At 48.3% G+C, this 20802-nt stretch overlaps 1 protein-coding gene across 13 annotated transcripts in view; it reads right to left on the reverse strand.

Moving 5' to 3' along the window:
• Nucleotides 1-20802, reverse strand: part of Ca-beta (Calcium channel protein beta subunit) — a 421355-nt gene that overhangs the window by 153093 nt on the left and 247460 nt on the right. For 7 of the 13 annotated variants that reach the window (XR_011714096.1, XR_011714098.1, XM_071673765.1 and 4 more), the window contains exon 3: nt 59-130. The exons of the other annotated variants lie outside the window; for them this stretch is intronic. Coding sequence is in view for 5 of the 7 variants with exons in the window: in XM_071673765.1 (XP_071529866.1) it covers nt 59-130 (72 nt within the window). In the remaining 2 variants the exon portion in view is untranslated. The remainder of the gene's footprint in view (nt 1-58; nt 131-20802) is intronic. 13 annotated transcript variants of the gene reach the window in all.

The raw sequence follows: 20802 nt of genomic DNA on the forward strand, positions 1-20802 counted from the left end.
CAGTATGAGGCGGGGTGCCACACAGCAGGTGGAGCAGAGCCAGCCTGGCTCGACCTACCCTGGATGCATGTAGAGCGACGAGTGCCTGGCCCTCAGTTCTCCTCCTGAACCCCACATCTCGGTGAGCACCCTACCATAGCACAGGGAGAGTAGTGTAGGGAAGAGGGAGAGTGCCCGCTGCCTCACTCTCCTCATGGGGTGGGAGGGAGGCCGTGTCAACAATATAGCTGTATATATAGATCTATATTCTCGTTCACCAGTTCCTATAGCCTATATATACACACTATATCGCTGGGGCAGGGCAGTGATTTTGCCGGAAGCTCAAGATATGTTTCTCTTTTTTTTTTAATTGCAGTAACTTAAATGCTTTGAAAGATACAGATTAAAACACATATATATGCACTGGCTACTCCTCATGCTATAACTATCAACTAAATAACTAGGTTACAATTCTAACAGGAAAACAAATTGCATGAATCTCATCAACTCTAAACATGATTCAGTCAGCCTCAACATCAGTCATATGAATGTTGAGTGTGAGGTGGCGCTGGGGGTGAGGTGAGGGGGAGGGCATCACTGGACGCACACACCACCACCACACACACACACCCCCTCAGCGCAAACAGTGACCTTACAGTGACAGAATTGGCATCACTACCTGAGCATTGGCCTGAGACCAACAGTGACTGTGGTTCGGCCACGGGTCTCAGACCAACCGCTAAACAGTGCAATATGTCAGAACAGTGAACAAAGATATCTACTTTATCATTCAACAGGGTTGCAACGCAAGACATACATTCAGGCACTAAGCCAAGTTCATTAGCAGTTATATGGGCGTGAGGTGTGTTAGTGAGGGACGGGGGAGCAGACAGTGCTGAGGCAAGCTACAAGGGCTTGGAGCTGGTGAACATCTGCTTGATCACTCCAACAGAAAAAGAGTAAAATAAACATATTCTATTTAGGTAAACTCTTGATTTATTTAACAATTTCAGAAAGAAAAGAAAAAAAAAACTGTGAAAGAGCCTTTATTTTGTTGAGGAAAAACATCAGTTTATTTAACACAGTTGGATCATCATCGGAGCAGCTGTGGCTGAGCTGACCAGACGGTAGGTAGGTAGGTAGGTACCCAGATGGTCCGTCTTGAGGTCGAGGCTCAAGACGATGTATTCCTGACCCTCCCTCCTGCAGGCGCCACACACCTCTCGAATACCACACGTCTGCCGCGCTTCACAGCGATCACGTGAACCTACACGAACGTTGTAAGTTAAGGGTAAGGGAAGGTCCCTCGCACGGCATGACAGCTTTCAGGGCCGAGTGTGTCAGGGCCACCCTCCGTCATCAGGGAAGGTGGCCACTGCACTGGAGGAAGCCTGGTGACTGGGGGGGACACAACACAACCACACACTGACGCAAATTGGTTTCACGGATGATGAAGGATCGCCAGACACAGCTACGGATTATTGACAATCGTCTCAGAAAAGCTCTTAGGGATGGAGCGACCACACGATACCAGCTATGAGTTCAAGGATCTAGAAAGCATGTGAAGCAAACTGGGAAAATAAGAAATCGGATCCCATGTGATCAGCTTAAACAAGTAACGCTTGTGGAAGCAGAACTTCTACAGTTCGTGGGAATAAGAACCTATACCAGGAGAACCTGAAACTTAACAGGACTGCCTCCACATGGGACGATATTAATGGAAAATCCTCCATGGAGTTCCTCCCTGGAACAGCAGGAACCCAGGAGGCGGGTGAGGTGGGAGGAGTCAGTCACAGGAAACGTCGCCTGCACCACAGCCTCGCCTCAGCTGCACCACAGCCTCGCCTCAGCTGCACCACAGCCTCGCCTCAGACGACCGTCTGCCTCCACTCGCCGCCAACCGACGTTCATTCGCGCCACATCTAACACCTGCAGACTGACCCCATCAGATCTCACATAATATTCATTCATATTCCGTAATCTACATAGATATATTCCCTTACGTAATCTGGTTAATTTGAATATATAAAAAAAAAAATAACGAAATGCCTTACGGCCGTTTATGATGGTACCACGTTCAAAACATGCCGTCTTCCAGCTGTTAAGCTTGTCAGTCCATTATGTATTTTGCGAAGGAACAATAATCTTCTGGCGACCTTACGACGACGTAAGACAGACACGACCACGAGCGCGCCCGCGACGAAATATAACTTCCCTGCCGTACAGTATAGGTCAGTACTCACTCCCTCCCTAACTCTCGTGGGTCAATGAAGAACCAGCCACACATCAAGCAGGCTGGGTAATCTAACATATACCACAACAAACAATGTTTCTCATTATGAACCAAGCATCACCATCCACCAACACTGGTGGAGACGCCTGGTCCTGAGTGCCCTCACCACCATCACTGGTGTGGACCCCGACACAAGGTCCACCATCCACCAACACTGGTGGAGACGCCTGGTCCTGAGTGCCCTCACCTCCATCACTGGTGTTCAACCCCAACATAACACAACCATCACACCATCAAAGACTTGCCGTAGTATTCGTCTACAGCTCAGTGATGCTTCGAGACACATTCTGAAGCTGTTCCTAAAGAACCATGAAAACATTGCAACTCCGTTACCAAAAAAAAGACACGAAAGGTGGCCAGTGTCGCACCCACGGGACGTGCACTGTACCACCCACACATTGGCGGTAAGACGCGAGGCCTCGCGGTAGACGTGCTCACGACGAGGTGTGTGTGTCTCATCACGACCTGGTCCTTCACCAGGGCTCAAGGAAGCTAACACACTGCCACACTGGAACCCAACAGTTCGTCATGAACTCACACAGTGTTCAACACCCACTTATGTGACACCAGTTCTTGTGGGAGACACGTCAAGAGGGTCCGCTGAGCCGCGAGGGCCAAGCCCTCTGGACAGAAGTGGACGGGAAGATATATATATATATATATATATATATATATATATATATATATATATATATATATATATTATGTATATTATCCCTGGGGATAGGGGTGAAAGAATACTTCCCACGTATTCCTCGCGTGTCGTAGAAAGCGACTAGAGGGGACGGGAGCGGGGGCCCGGAAATCCTCCCCTCCTTGTATTAACTTTCTAAAATGGGAAACAGAAGAAGGAGTCACGCGGGGAGTGCTCATCCTCCTCGAAGGCTCAGAGTGGGGTGCCTAAATGTGTGTGGATGTAACCAAGATGTGAAAAAAGGAGAGATAGGTAGTATGTTTGAGGAAAGGAACCTGGATGTTTTGGCTCTGAGTGAAACGAAGCTCAAGGGTAAAGGGGAAGAGTGGTTTGGAAATGTCTGGGGAGTGAAGTCAGGGGTTAGTGAGAGGACAAGAGCAAGGGAAGGAGTAGCAATACTCCTGAAACAGGAGTTGTGGGAGTATGTCATAGAATGTAAGAAAGTAAATTCTCGATTAATATGGGTAAAATTGAAAGTTGATGGAGAGAGGTGGGTGATTATTGGTGCATATGCACCTGGGCATGAGAAGAAAGATCATGAGAGGCAAGTGTTTTGGGAGCAGCTAAATGAGTGTGTTAGCGGTTTTGATGCACGAGACCGGGTTATAGTGATGGGTGATTTGAATGCAAAGGTGAGTAATGTGGCAGTTGAGGGAATAATTGGTATGCATGGGGTGTTCAGTGTTGTAAATGGAAATGGTGAAGAGCTTGTAGATTTATGTGCTGAAAAAGGACTGATGATTGGGAATACCTGGTTTAAAAAGCGAGATATACATAAGTATACTTATGTAAGTAGGAGAGATGGCCAGAGAGCGTTATTGGATTACGTGTTAATGGACAGGCGTGCGAAAGAGAGACTTTTGGATGTCAATGTGCTGAGAGGTGCAACTGGAGGGATGTCTGATCATCATCTTGTGGAGGCTAAGGTGAAGATTAGTATGGGTTTTCAGAAAAGAAGAGTGAATGTTGGGGTGAAGAAGGTGGTGAGAGTAAGTGAGCTTGGGAAGGAGACCTGTGTGAAGAAGTATCAGGAGAGACTGTGTACAGAATGGAAAAAGGTGAGAACAATGGAAGTAAGGGAGTGGGGGAGGAATGGGATGTATTTAGGGAATCAGTGATGGATTGCGCAAAAGATGCTTGTGGCATGAGAAGAGTGGGAGGTGGGCTGTTTAGAAAGGGTAGTGAGTGGTGGGATGAAGAAGTAAGAGTATTAGTGAAAGAGAAGAGAGAGGCATTTGGACGATTTTTGCAGGGAAAAAATGCAATTGAGTGGGAGAAGTATAAAAGAAAGAGACAGGAGGTCAAGAGAAAGGTGCAAGAGGTGAAAAAAAGGGCAAATGAGAGTTGGGGTGAGAGACTATCAGTAAATTTTAGGGAGAATAAAAAGATGTTCTGGAAGGAGGTAAATAGGGTGCGTAAGACAAGGGAGCAAATGGGAACTTCAGTAAAGGGCGTAAATGGGGAGGTGATAACAAGTAGTGGTGATGTGAGAAGGAGATGGAATGAGTATTTTGAAGGTTTGTTGAATGTGTCTGATGACAGAGTGGCAGATATAGGGTGTTTGGGTCGAGGTGGTGTGCAAAGTGAGAGGGTTAGGGAAAATGATTTGGTAAACAGAGAAGAGGTAGTAAAAGCTTTGCGGAAGATGAAAGCCGGCAAGGCAGCAGGTTTGGATGGTATTGCAGTGGAATTTATTAAAAAAGGGGGTGACTGTATTGTTGACTGGTTGGTAAGGTTATTTAATGTATGTATGACTCATGGTGAGGTGCCTGAGGATTGGCGGAATGCTTGCATAGTGCCATTGTACAAAGGCAAAGGGGATAAGAGTGAGTGCTCAAATTACAGAGGTATAAGTTTGTTGAGTATTCCTGGTAAATTATATGGGAGGGTATTGATTGAGAGGGTGAAGGCATGTACAGAGCATCAGATTGGGGAAGAGCAGTGTGGTTTCAGAAGTGGTAGAGGATGTGTGGATCAGGTGTTTGCTTTGAAGAATGTATGTGAGAAATACTTAGAAAAGCAAATGGATTTGTATGTAGCATTTATGGATCTGGAGAAGGCATATGATAGAGTTGATAGAGATGCTCTGTGGAAGGTATTAAGAATATATGGTGTGGGAGGCAAGTTGTTAGAAGCAGTGAAAAGTTTTTATCGAGGATGTAAGGCATGTGTACGTGTAGGAAGAGAGGAAAGTGATTGGTTCTCAGTGAATGTAGGTTTGCGGCAGGGGTGTGTGATGTCTCCATGGTTGTTTAATTTGTTTATGGATGGGGTTGTTAGGGAGGTAAATGCAAGAGTTTTGGAAAGAGGGGCAAGTATGAAGTCTGTTGGGGATGAGAGAGCTTGGGAAGTGAGTCAGTTGTTGTTCGCTGATGATACAGCGCTGGTGGCGGATTCATGTGAGAAACTGCAGAAGCTGGTGACGGAGTTTGGTAAAGTGTGTGGAAGAAGAAAGTTAAGAGTAAATGTGAATAAGAGCAAGGTTATTAGGTACAGTAGGGTTGAGGGTCAAGTCAATTGGGAGGTGAGTTTGAATGGTGAGAGGCTGGAGGAAGTGAAGTGTTTTAGATATCTGGGAGTGGATCTGTCAGCGGATGGAACCATGGAAGCGGAAGTGGATCATAGGGTGGGGGAGGGGGCGAAAATTTTGGGAGCCTTGAAAAATGTGTGGAAGTCGAGAACATTATCCCGGAAAGCAAAAATGGGTATGTTTGAAGGAATAGTAGTTCCAACAATGTTGTATGGTTGCGAGGCGTGGGCTATGGATAGAGTTGTGCGCAGGAGGATGGATGTGCTGGAAATGAGATGTTTGAGGACAATGTGTGGTGTGAGGTGGTTTGATCGAGTAAGTAACGTAAGGGTAAGAGAGATGTGTGGAAATAAAAAGAGCGTGGTTGAGAGAGCAGAAGAGGGTGTTTTGAAATGGTTTGGGCACATGGAGAGAATGAGTGAGGAAAGATTGACCAAGAGGATATATGTGTCGGAGGTGGAGGGAACGAGGAGAAGAGGGAGACCAAATTGGAGGTGGAAAGATGGAGTGAAAAGGATTTTGTGTGATCGGGGCCTGAACACGGAGGAGGGTGAAAGGAGGGCAAGGAATAGAGTGAATTGGAGCGATGTGGTATACAGGGGTTGACGTGCTGTCAGTGGATTGAATCAAGGCATGTGAAGCGTCTGGGGTAAACCATGGAAAGCTGTGTAGGTATGTATATTTGCGTGTGTGGACGTGTGTATGTACATGTGTATGGGGGGGGTTGGGCCATTTCTTTCGTCTGTTTCCTTGCGCTACCTCGCAAACGCGGGAGACAGCGACAAATTATATAAAAAAAAAAAAAAAAAAAAAAAAAATATATATATATATATATATATATATATATATATATATATATATATATATATATATATATATATATATATATATAGAGAGAGAGAGAGAGAGAGAGAGAGAGAGGGGGGGGGGGCAGTCACCTAGACTCCTAACGAGGAACAACCCCGGTCACTGACCACACACATAGGTCACTGTGCACCCCAAGCTCATCATCCTGTGAGCAGCAGCGCAAATGAATCATACACCTGGGGAAAAAAAGAAAGTCCTCTGACCCCTCCACCCAGCTGGTGGGTAATTTTGACATTATTTACAACAAAGTTTATTCATTACAGGCAATGGCGAGGAGACCGACATCAACTTTACAACCAACTTGATCATGAAGATAAGAGTTATCTTTATTACCTTTCTTCTCATAATAATAATAGTTATGTAATTTTGATGTCAATACACAGGACAATGTTTCACTTCGTGAATATAATTCTGTTGACTGAGCAGTTGTTAGTAAATCATTCTTCGATTTCCGTTTCTGTTCACTATCCGTGCGGTTCAGAATCTTTCCTACCGTTTCTCCCAACCGTTTATATAACAATAAAATCCTTGGTTGGTTCCTGCAAACACCTCACAGGGAGGTGGGAACCAGTAAAGAGGAGAAGGGTAAAAATCTTTACTTCCGAGATGAGTAATGTAATGAATGGTGTTACCAGGACGGGGCCATCTCCGAGTTTTCAGTTGTCAAGTGGTCTAGCTGATGACGGCTCACAGGTAACCAGGTCTTGCAGGAAGAAAATCCAAAGTAATATCTACAGATGAGGGCACGAGAACCAGCAGTGTGGCGTGCGGTATATGGGTCGGTCTTCTGGTTTATCTTAAGAAGGTTCGTAACTCGGATTGCTTTAGACTCGGCTCTGTCATGCATGGATGCAGAGGTGGCTACTCAGGTGTGGGAGCTGTACTCAAGGACGAATCAAACTGTATATAAACGGAACAACGGTTCAGAGGAATCAACGGTGTCTGAACACGACCCCCCATCTCTTACAGCAAGATCTCACTAACTGTAAAGTCAGATTTGTAAGTCAGGTACGGTGTACAGTAATATCAGGTATATCTATCGAGCTTAGTTGTAGAATCTCAAATCCAAAAAAGAAGATGGGGGTGTTGAGGGGAGCTTGGGAAAGAGGAACAGCAAGAAAATCGGTTTTAGAGGATTTCTTTACGTCTGACCCACACTATCAAGGTAGATTCTAGTTGCCCCACTGCAGAAAGGTGGACGAGCTCAGACGATTCTCTGATCCAGCAAGAGAAGACGGAGGAAATTTGAAAGTAGTGGAAGAATTCAGAAACGAGTCGTTAATGTATGGGTACATTTAGTTACCTGTTAAAGAAAAGGAAATCTCCCATGTAGCAAACCACTCCACAGGGCGAGGCCGAATCCTCAATCATTACGGAGAGAGACAGATGAGGGAGGAAGGTCCGTACAGGAAGAGAGAGCACAGAAGGGAAGACAAAATAGGGAAGCCAGGAGATCTGACCGGATGTCACATTCTAGTCCAAAAATGTCCAGATACCACGGGTCACGGTACACGACGTCTCAGAGTCTCTCATAAAAGAGAGGATATCACAACTGGATCTCGCTTTGATTAGCGAGACAAATTGCAAGCCTCACGGTGCCGGAAGTAATGGGAGCAGAGGAGGGATTCAGATACTGGCAATACTGCAAGTCACAGGTACAGGACGATGTATGGGATGGTCAGGGTGGTCATCCTTCTGTAGGTAAACTGAACCAGGACTTGTTTCAGGGTCTGGTACACTATAACAGAGGGGATGTCGTCTGATTCATTCACTACACTGGTGTCGAGAAAGAAATGATGTAAGCGTTCGAAAAGCGATGACAATGAGAGGCTTAAGATTAGTAAGATGTCTATCAATGGGTAAGGAAACGTCAGTCATTCAAGGTGGGAATAAGAGAGAAAGAAAATACATAGTAAATAATCCAGGAGACTTTCTTCGTCAGCTGAGATAGAAACATGAAGGAAGGGTAGACGTCTGAAGCTGTAGGAGACATTTTTGGCTAAAGCCCAGAAAGACACACCATTAGAAAGAGAGAGAGAGAGAGAGAGAGAGAGAGAGAGAGAGAGAGAGAGAGAGAGAGAGAGAGAGAGAGAGAGAGAGAGAGAGAGAAGAGGCTGTTACAGTTCTCTTGGACGAGGAGGTGGAAATGAAAAGCCAATGACAGCTGAAGGAAGGAGAGTCATTCCAGAGCCACCACACTTTGCATGAATGGCCCAACAACATGAGTAGGTGAGCCGCGGACTGGATGAAGACACGCAAGAAGACGACGGGGATATGAACCTCCATTCCTGCGACAATCACCTCTACTCTACGCTCAGTCTGGACGGAAGCAGTTCCCAGGAGAGACTTTCGAAAGAAAGACTTCGTAATAACGTTCAGTCAGCGATGGAATAACAGTAGCGTTGAGAGGGCAAGATGAAGGTCACATGAACCAGCTGGAAGCAAAATTATGTGGCTGTGGCGCAAGGGAAGAGACGCGAGAACCAAAATTCCAAATGTTTGGCGAGGATGCTGAAGGTGTGGAGTATAAGTAGGCTGGTTAACACTGTGGTCCCTGTCCTTTAAGAACGAAAAACGCGACGGCTTTAACCCGGTCTTAAGTCGGAAGATTTTCACCCATTCCATGAGGTGTACGTTGAGGCCGCCTAAGTCCAGGGGACGCAGCCTGAGGATGAGGGGGATACAGCGGCCTCCATTCAGGAATTTAGACAGTCGAGGAATGTTGTAAAGTTTGCAGAGTCGCCCACAGCGGTAGGCGAGGCAGAGAAAACGAGGGGGAAGGTGGGCGAGGCAAATCTGGAGCCAGATGATGTCAAACTTTGGTGAGCTGCAGGTGCAACAGTCATGCTGCTCCTGCTGCTGCTGGGGCAAGTATGGACGCCTCTTGTGTATTGTGGAATCGCGAGTGAAGGTAAGAGGTGAAGATAACACGGGAAATCATTGAAGCATCGCTACACTAATGTACAATGTAATGGTGTAAAGTAGAGGGCAACGTGATATAAAGATGGCGGACGTCGGTGTGAAGAACTGGAGGAGAGTAAAGGTAATTAAAGGGGCAAGTGTTCTGGAAGTTGGTGGTGGTGTTGCCCGAGGCCCGGCCTCGTACTGGCAGCAGGGACAAGCCAGACTCAGCGGGTCCCTTGCAACCCGCCATGTTAGGAACCAAGGAACACGAGCGTGATGCATCCACCATCACTGAATAACGTGAGAGAGAGAGAGAGAGAGAGAAAGAGAGAGAGAGAGAGAGAGAGAGAGAGGGGGGGGGGGGGCACACAGTGGAGATATAAATGGAGATTATAAGTGAAAAGAAAAAAGAAATAAGAAAGATGAAGTGTGCATGATGCATTTATAGTGAAGATAAGACGAATTACGTAGCTTTGATTACGACATGAAGGAAGACCAGCCACACTACCATGGAGGGTGTCAGATGGTGGTTCCAGGCACCACTGTAGCCACTCGTAAGTCAGGGCGGCACCACTACCCTGGAAGGCTGGTGTCTACAACTCATCATACGTGAAATTTCTGGTATTGTGCATCGCCTCCGCCTCGGGGACAAACACAGGCGTTTTATCATAAGACAAAAAATATTATTATGATGTTATAGTTTGGCTGATGTACGCGTTCGGGTTACGTGGCAATAATTCCTGATATACTGTATCACCGCAGTGCTGACCGCTACAGGGCGTCTTACTACATGACTGTAATCCATACTGTAGTGTATGATGTACCTGAGGCCTCCGTGGTGTAGCGGGTAACATGACTGACCATGAGTCAGGCCGGAGTCTGCCCCCACATGGGTTCCAATACCAGGCGTGGCAGGTGGCCTACACCCAACCCAGGTGTTCATCCTCCTCTCGGGGCTGGTTACTCGATGGGTAACCTGGCTTAGACTGGTGTGTGTGTGTGTGTGTGTGTGTGTGTGTGTGTGTGTGTGTGTGTGTGTGTGTGTGTGTGTGTTTGTGTGTGTAAAGAAACAGAGAAGTAAAGACGTAATACATATATACGTAGTTAAGATGGGGGAAACACGAGAGTACAACTTTCTCCACATCACACACAGATGACGAGCGGTACTGTCCAGTGTGCGTTCTCCAGCAAGGCCATGCGTTAATCTCTCTTCACAGCTCCTCCCTTGAATCACCAAACACCCACCACCTCCCACTATCCTTGAATCACCAAACATCACCACACCTGCCACGACGTAGGAATCACCAAACACCACCTGCCACTCTCCAAGAATCACCAGATGTGATACTCACTTCACAGTGACCATCCGTGAATCATTACATACCATCTCCCACTGACTATGAATCACCAACTATCATCTGTCTGTGAATCTCCGAACACTATCTGATACCAAGAATCACCAAACATCACGCGTCACTCTCCGTGGATCAACCAACCATCGCCTTTCACTGTGAATCACCAGGCAACACCTGTCTCTATGAATCACCAGGCAACACCTGTCACAGTGAATCACCAGGCAACACCTGTCTCTATGAATCACCAGGCAACACCTGTCACAGTGAATCACCAGGCAACACCTGTCACTGTGAATCACCAGGCAACACCTGTCACTATGAATCACCAGGCAACACTTGTCACTATGAATCACCAGGCAACACCTGTCACTATGAATCACCAGGCAACACCTGTCACTGTGAATCACCAGGCAACACCTGTCACTGTGAATCACCAGGCAACACCTGTCACTGTGAATCACCAGGCAACACCTGTCACTGTGAATCACCAGGCAACACCTGTCACTATGAATCACCAGGCAACACTTGTCACTATGAATCACCAGGCAACACCTGTCACTGTGAATCACCAGGCAACACCTGTCACTATGAATCACCAGGCAACACCTGTCACTGTGAATCACCAGGCAACACCTGTCACTGTGAATCACCAGGCAACACCTGTCACTATGAATCACCAGGCAACACTTGTCACTATGAATCACCAGGCAACACCTGTCACTATGAATCACCAGGCAACACCTGTCACTGTGAATCACCAGGCAACATCTGTCACTGTGAATCACCAGACAACACCTGTCACTGTGAATCAGCAAACACTTCCCGTCACTCTGAGTCACCAAGCATCATCTGTCACTATGAATCACCAGGCAACACCTGTCACTATGAATCACCAGGCAACATCTGTCACTATGAATCACCAGGCAACACCTGTCACTATGAATCACCAGGCAACACCTGTCACTATGAATCACCAGGCAACATCTGTCACTATGAATCACCAGGCAACACCTGTCACTATGAATCACCAGGCAACACCTGTCACTATGAATCACCAGGCAACACCTGTCACTGTGAATCACCAGGCAACACCTGTCACTGTGAATCAGCAAACACTACCCGTCACTCTGAGTCACCAAGCATCACTGGGTCGCTGGGAATCACCAAATGCCATCCGTCACTGTAACGCGAAACGAAATGTCGCAGTGGCCATGACTCACCAAACACCACCTGACACTGTCCATGATTCACCAAACACCACCTGACACTGTCCATGATTCACCAAACACCACCTGACACTGTCCATGATTCACCAAACATCACCTGACACTGTCCATGATTCACCAAACACCACCTGACACTGTCCATGATTCACCAAACACCACCTGACACTGTCCATGATTCACCAAACACCACCTGACACTGTCCATGATTCACCAAACACCACCTGACACTGTCCATGATTCACCAAACACCACCTGACACTGTCCATGATTCACCAAACACCACCTGACACTATTCATGACTCACCAAACACCACCTGACACTGTCCATGATTCACCAAACACCACCTGACACTGTCCATGATTCACCAAACACAACCTGACACTATCCATGATTCACCAAACATCACCTGACACTGTCCATGAATCACCAAACACCACCTGACACTGTCCATGATACACCAAACACCACCTGACACTGTCCATGAATCACCAAACACCACCTGACACTGTCCATGAATCACCAAACACTATTCAACACGTTGTGAATAATCAAATACTTCCCATCACTGTTTACGATCAGTGCGCCCTCACTGTCATCACAGCCAGGGGTTATCCTGCACCACGTCTCACCATACATGTATCATGCATCACCATTTATCCTGCACCACGTCTCACCATACATGTATCATGCATCACCATTTATCCTGCACCACATCTCACCAAACATGTATCATGCATCACTATTTATCCTGCACCACATCTCACCAAACATGTATCATGCATCACCATTTATCCTGCACCACATCTCACCAAACATGTATCATGCATCACCATTTATCCTGCACCACATCTCACCAAACATGTATCATGCATCACCATTTATCCTACACCACGTCTCACCATACATGTATCATGCATCACCATTTATCCTGCACCACGTCTCACCATACATGTATCATGCATCACCATTTATCCTGCACCACGTCTCACCATACATGTATCATGCATCACCATTTATCCTGCACCACGTCTCACCAAACATGTATCATGCATCACCATTTATCCCCATCTGTGGATCAGCACACCACCGATGACTGCTGCTGTCCAGGAACTGCCGTCTCTGAATCAATCAATCACACAGACAGACAGACAGAAGAGACCGATAGACAGACAGACAGACAGACACACACACACACACACACACACACACACACACACACACACACACACACACACACAAGTCGCAGTCCCTGTCCCAGACCCGGCCACATCAGCAGGTCCCAGACCCGGTCACACCAGCAGATCCCAGACCCGGTCACACCAGCAGATCCCAGACCCAGCCACACCAGCAGGTCGCACACACACACACACACACACACACACACACACACACACACACAACTTGCCACCTCTAACAGCGTCAACATACACGAGAGGCCTAGAAAATACCGGGTATCGCTGGCCTGGCTGATGAGACTGGTGCACCGCTGCCATATCACTGTCACTGACGAAGCCAACGCCGAAAGTTTTCGTGAGTTTTTCCGATGTGCGGCCGCAAGACGTGAGGCACATCCTCCCTCAGGTTCCCTCCTCCCCGCCCCCCAGCACGTCAGGGGCGTCGTCGCCTGCAGGTGCTGCTGGCAGGGCGATAGAAATACTCTCAAACAAGACGTCACGTTTAGCACCCCCTGTAGTGCCAGGGTATCTCTACCTTATCAACGTGAAAAGTGTGTGTTTGTCTCCACCTCACACGTCTGGTGAAGAGCCAGGAATGTGAAACGACCTCGGAAATTACTCCGTCGACAATGGCTCTCGCTGGTGGACTCGCTATCAGGAGGTGCTGGCGACGGGGTCGTTTACGATCAGGTGTGTTATCAAAGCGTCACTACTGAGATGCCCATTGCTTGAATTAATGTTCTTTTGCTAAGGCACTTGCCAGTCAACAGGATTCCACATCATTTCTTTCCAGAACACAGTTCGAATCTCATGGTGGTGGAAGTGTTATCCTCATGAATATGTTGGTCGTATGAGGCTCTTATGTTGGCATGAGGCGCTAATATGTTGGCAACTCCTGACATTGTGTTTATGTTGGGTAATATGTGTTACTAACTCTACTGCTCCCGTCTGGCCCACCTCCTACAACCTTCACAAGGAGTATTATACACACGACCAGTCACAACTTCAGGACTGGGTTGGTTGGACACAGTTGTTGTTGTTCGTGTTGTTGTGGTATGTGACAGCCAGGTGGACGTCAAGCTTTCTCAGACTTGGAACAATATCAATGAAATGTTCGTGGAATGGTCGACCACGCGTCGCACGTCTATTGTTTTTCCTGTGATGTGTATCATTATGTCTTTTTTTATGAGGGTTATATCTTAGCCCTGGATTATGATCTTTGCTGGGAACTGGAGCTAATGGTCCAAAGGTTGTGACTGGGAGGGAGGGTACAATTCTTTGTGAAGGTTGTGACAGGTCTTATGTTGGCCAAACGGGCACAGCAGAGTTGGTGAAATATGTTGCCTAACATATACACAGGGTCTGGAGCTGCCAACATATTAGCGCCTCATGCCAACATAGAGCCACATACGACCAACATGTTCATTAGGTAAACAGGTCTACCATCGTGGATTCAAACTCTGTTCAGGAAATAAATGTTGTGGAATCCTGTTGACCAGCAGGTGTCTTTAGAAGAATAAATAATAACTTAAGCAATAGTTTAGATGTTGATGCTTTACTGACAGACTTGGTCTGTGAAATGTTTTTGCCGACGTGACCTTAGCTGACGGGTCAGGTCAGGTAGGACCATCCGACACGTAGGTGACCCGAGATCACCTCAGTATGACCTCCCCGTGTGCGCCTCCCTCTCTCCATGTATACTGTCTGATGTAACTGCCTGGCCATTACTGTGATGATGTAATATACGAATTATCTCCTCAACTGTCTCCCAGTCATTGTATGTGTGTGTGTGTGTGTACATATATATATATATATATATATATATATATATATATATATATATATATATATATATATATATATATATATATATATATATTATCCCTGGGGATAAGGGAGAAAGAACACTTCCCACGTATTCCCTGCGTGTCGTAAAAGGCGACTAAAAGGGAAGGGAGCAGGGGGGGCTGGAAATCCTCCCCTCTCGTTTTTAATTTTCCAAAAGAAGGAACAGAGAGGGGAAGCCAAGTGAAGATTTCCCTCAAAGGCTCAGCCCTCTGTTCTTAACGCTAAACATCCTGGGTGTATAACACCAGGACTCACCCTTCATGGGCAGCAGCAGCTCCATCACTGCGCTACACCCTGCAGCAGGGACAGTATGGACTACCCTGCAGCAGGGACAGTATGGACTACCCTGCAGCAGGGACAGTATGGACTGCCCTGCAACAGGGACAGTATGGACTACCCTGCAGCAGGGACAGTATGGACTACCCTGCAGCAGGGACAGTATGGACTACCCTGCAGCAGGGACAGTATGGACTACCCTGCAGCAGGGACAGTATGGACTACCCTTAAGCGACAAGTTCTCCAACAGGATTGTTACTCTGCTTCGTCAACATACGAAGATACGGCATCGCCAAGGCTGAATTTTCGTTCGTGGTGTAACCTCGAGCATGAGGAGACACGTGAGACAATAGGGTGAGTGATTCCAGGTGAAGGTGGGGTGTGTGATATCATCATGGCTGTTTGATCTGTCTACGGTTGGGTTGGTGAGGGAGGGGAAGAGGGGAATGGAGAAAGTTTGCTGTGCGTCAAGGTTGGGTGGGTGAGAAGGCCAGGGCATGGGAGATGAGTCAATTATTGTTTGCTGATAACACAGCGCTGGTGACAGGTTTGAAAGAGAAACTTTAGTAGCTGTGTTCGGAGTTTGGTGTAGTGAGTAACGGAGAGTGTCAAGAGTTGACTGAATAAAAGTAGAGTGGTGTGAGATAGGTGAGTTGGAGTGTGAGTTTGAACAGAAATCATGGAGGAATTAAAGTGTTTCAGATGCCACCTGGGAGTGGACATGATGACGATTGGAACCATGAGAGCTGAAGGGTACGTCACAGGGTGGGTGAGGGGGCGAAGATCCTGGGAGCACTGAGGAATGTGTGGGAAGCGAGTACAATCTCTGGATGGGCGAAGATGGGCACGTTTGAAGATATTATAGTCCCGACGATGTTGAATGGATGAGAGGCATTGGCTACAGATGGGAATATGCGGAGGACGGTAATTGTGTCTGAAACGAAATGTTTGGGGACAATATACGAGGTATGGAGCTTGGTCGGGTAAGAAATGATAGGTTAAGAGAAAGGTGGGGTAAGGAGTACGGTTGAGAGAGTGACCGATGCCAGGTACAGTAACGGTGTTACACAGAGCCAAACGGTACGTTCGGGCCAGAGTACAGTACTGTACCCCAACACTGAGCCAGACGGTACGTTGGGGCCAGAGTACTGTACTGTACCCCAACACTGAGCCAGACGGTACGACGGGGCCACACTACAGTCCTGTACCCCAACACTGAGCCAGACGGTACGTTGGGGCCACACTACAGTACTGTACCCCAACACTGAGCCAGACGGTACGTTGGGGCCACACTACAGTCCTGTACCCCAAAACTGAGCCAGACGGTACGTTGGGGCCAGAGTACAGTACTGTAACCCAAAACTGAGCCAGACGGTAGGTTGGGGCCTGAGTACAGTACTGTGCCCCAACACTGAGCCAGACGCCTCCATGTTCCACATGGTGGGTACAGAACCTCTCCACATGGGGTACAGTGTCACCGTGGGTTAACCAGTATTACCAACACATACTTTATTCAGACTATTTGGATACTTAAGTATCGCCAACTTCACACCACAAGAAGATGTCTCGCGCCGACAAAAGAAAATGGGAGATGACCATCTCTCTCACCCCGTGCACCGCTAGGGGCCGACTCGCTCCTCGCACTGCCAGATTTCACCGTTGTCAAGACAAGGGCGTTATTGTGGTAAGGGGGGGAGGGTTAGATGCCGGTAAGCTAATGTGTTAATAAGAGTCTTTAACGGTATAACTACAGTAAAGTCATTTATTAATGTTAGTTATTGATGAGTAGCGGCTTGGCATAAGCTTTGCTTTCACACAACATCACACTTCCATACTGGAGGTCAACACACACACACACACACACACACACACACACACACACACACACACATCTCCCGCCCAACCTCATACTTCCTGCCCGTTCCCAGACCCAGACCCTCGCCCTCATACCGACCCATCTTCTTCACTCTGGCGCCCACACACTCACACCTCACTCTCCCCCTCACCCACTCTCCCACACGCCCAAACACTCCTCGAAACTCCAAAACCTCAGAAACTTTCGCACTTACATCCACACACTTCTCTGTACCTTTATAACCTCATTCTTCCCTCTCACCTCCTTATATTCAAACACGCACCCACCCTTATACTCACACAATCCCTTCCTCACACACACACACACATACACACACACACACACACACACACACACACACACACACACACACACACACACACCTCCCACATCCCTCTAACCCTGTTTTCACCTCAGAAACACACTCACTCACCTCACACTTGGCCGTTTTCAATCATCCTCACAACCACTCATGTTTGTGTTGGAAACTTCCCTTCTCACCCCTGGGGCACACTACACCCAGAACTGTCACACTTGAGGCACACTACACCCAGTACTGTCACACTTGAGGCACACTACACCCAGTACTGTCACTCTTGAGGCACACTGCACCCAGTACTGTAACACTTGAGGCACACTACACCCAGTACTGTAACACTTGAGGCACACTACACCCAGTACTGTAACACTTGAGGCACACTACACCCAGTACTGTCACCCTTGAGGCACACTACACCCAGTACTGTCACCCTTGAGGCACACTACACCCAGTACTGTAACACTTGAGGCACACTACACCCAGTACTGTCACCCTTGAGGCACACTACACCCAGTACTGTCACCCTTGAGGCACACTACACCCAGTACTGTAACACTTGAGGCACACTACACCCAGTACTGTCACCCTTGAGGCACACTACACCCAGTACTGTCACCCTTGAGGCACACTACACCCAGTACTGTCACCCTTAAGGCACACTACACCCAGTACTGTCACTCCTAAGACACACTACACCCAGCACTGTCACCCCTGGGACACACTATACTCAGTACTGTCACTCCTAGGACACACTACACCCAGTACTGTCACTCCTGGGACACACTACACCCAGTACTGTCACTCCTGGGACAGACACACTACACCCAGTACTGTCACTCCTAGGACACACTACACCCAGCACTGTCACCCCTGGGACACACTATACTCAGTACTGTCACTCCTAGGACACACTACACCCAGTACTGTCACCCCTGGGACAAACTACACCCAGTCTGGGAGACACTACATCCAATACTGTCACTCCTGGGACACAATACACCAGTACTGTCACCCTTGGGACATACTACACCCAGTAGTCACCCCTATGACACACTACATCCAGAACTGTCTCCCCTGGAACACACTACACCCAGCACTGTCACTCCTGGGACACACTACACTCAGTACTGTCACTCCTAAGACACACTACACCCAGTACTATCACTCCTGTGACACACTACACCCAGTATTATCACCCCTAGGACACACCACACCCAGTACTGTCACTCTTAAGACACACTACACCCAGTACTGTCACTCTTAAAACACACTACACCCAGTACTGTCACTCCTAAGACACACTACACCCAGTCTGAGACACACTACACCCAGTATTGTCACCCCGAGGACACACAACTCCCAGTACTGTCACTCTTGAGGCACACTACACCCAGTACTGTCACTCTTAAGACACACTACACCCAGTACTGTCACTCCTAGGACAAGCTACACCCAGCCAGGGACACACTACACTCAGTATTGTCACCCCTGGGACACACTACACCCAGTAGTTATTCCTGGGACACACTACACCCAGTACTGTCACCCCATTGACACACTACACCCAGTACTGTCACCCGTGGGACACACTAAATCCAGTACTGTTACCCCTGGATACACTACACCCAATATTGTCATCCCTGGGATATACTACACCCAGTAATATCACTCCTGGGACACACTACACCCAGTAGTTATCCCTGGGACACACTACACCCAGTACTGTCACCCCCGGGACACACTACACCCAGTGCTGTCACCCCCTGGATACACTACATCAAGTACTGTCACCCCCGGGACACACCACACCCAGTACAGTTACCCCTGGAACACACTACACCCAGTACTGTCACTCCTGAGGACACACTACACCCAGTCTGGGACACACTATACCCAGTACTGTCACTTCTGGTACACAATACACCAGTACTGTCACCCCTGTGACTCACTACACACAGCACTGTCTCCCCAGGAACACACTACACCCAGTACTGTCACTCCTGGGACACACTACACCCAGTACTATCACCTCTGGGCTACACTACACCCAGTAGTCACTCCTGGGGTACATTACACCCAGTCCTGTCACCCCTGGGAACAATGCACCCAGTACTTTCATTTCTTGAACATACTACACCTGACATTCTCACCATTACTATACACTACACCCGTCCTGGGACACTACACCTAGTAATGTCACCCCAGGAGCACACTACACTCAGGACTGTCACTTTCTGTCACAGTACACCAAGTAACGTCACCCTTGGGCGCACTGCAGCCAACACTGTAACCCTAAGATCAAACTGCACACTCCACCACCCTGACCAACACTGTCACCCACACACATCCTCTCCCTGACCAACACTGTCACCCACACACATCCCCTCCCTGACCAACACTGTCACCCACACACATCCTCTCCCTGACCAACACTGTCACCCACACACATCCTCTCCCTGACCAACACTGTCACCCACACACATCCCCTCCCTGACCAACACTGTCACCCACACACATCCTCTCCCTGACCAACACTGTCACCCACACACATCCCCTCCCTGACCAACACTGTCACCCACACACATCCTCTCCCTGACCAACACTGTCACCCACACACATCCCCTCCATGACCAACACTGTCACCCACACACATCCCCTCCCTGACCAACACTGTCACCCACACACATCCTCTCCCTGACCAACACTGTCACCCACACACATCCCCTCCCTGACCAACACTGTCACCCACACACATCCCCTCCCTGACCAACACTGTCACCCACACACATCCCCTCCCTGACCAACACTGTCACCCACACACATCCTCTCCCTGACCAACACTGTCACCCACACACATCCCCTCCCTGACCAACACTGTCACCCACACACATCCCCTCCCTGACCAACACTGTCACCCACACACATCCCCTCCATGACCAACACTGTCACCCACACACATCCTCTCCCTGACCAACACTGTCACCCACACACATCCCCTCCCTGACCAACACTGTCACCCACACACATCCCCTCCCTGACCAACACTGTCACCCACACACATCCCCTCCCTGACCAACACTGTCACCCACACACATCCCCTCCATGACCAACACTGTCACCCACACACATCCCCTCCCTGACCAACACTGTCACCCACACACATCCCCTCCATGACCAACACTGTCACCCACACACATCCTCTCCCTGACCAACACTGTCACCCACACACATCCCCTCCCTGACCAACACTGTCACCCACACACATCCCCTCCATGACCAACACTGTCACCCACACACATCCCCTCCCTGACCAACACTGTCACCCACACACATCCCCTCCCTGACCAACACTGTCACCCACACACATCCCCTCCATGACCAACACTGTCACCCACACACATCCCCTCCCTGACCAACACTGTCACCCACACACATCCCCTCCATGACCAACACTGTCACCCACACACATCCTCTCCCTGA

Source organism: Panulirus ornatus, chromosome 19, assembly GCF_036320965.1.
Source record: "Panulirus ornatus isolate Po-2019 chromosome 19, ASM3632096v1, whole genome shotgun sequence".
In the NCBI taxonomy this organism is placed as follows: domain Eukaryota; kingdom Metazoa; phylum Arthropoda; class Malacostraca; order Decapoda; family Palinuridae; genus Panulirus; species Panulirus ornatus.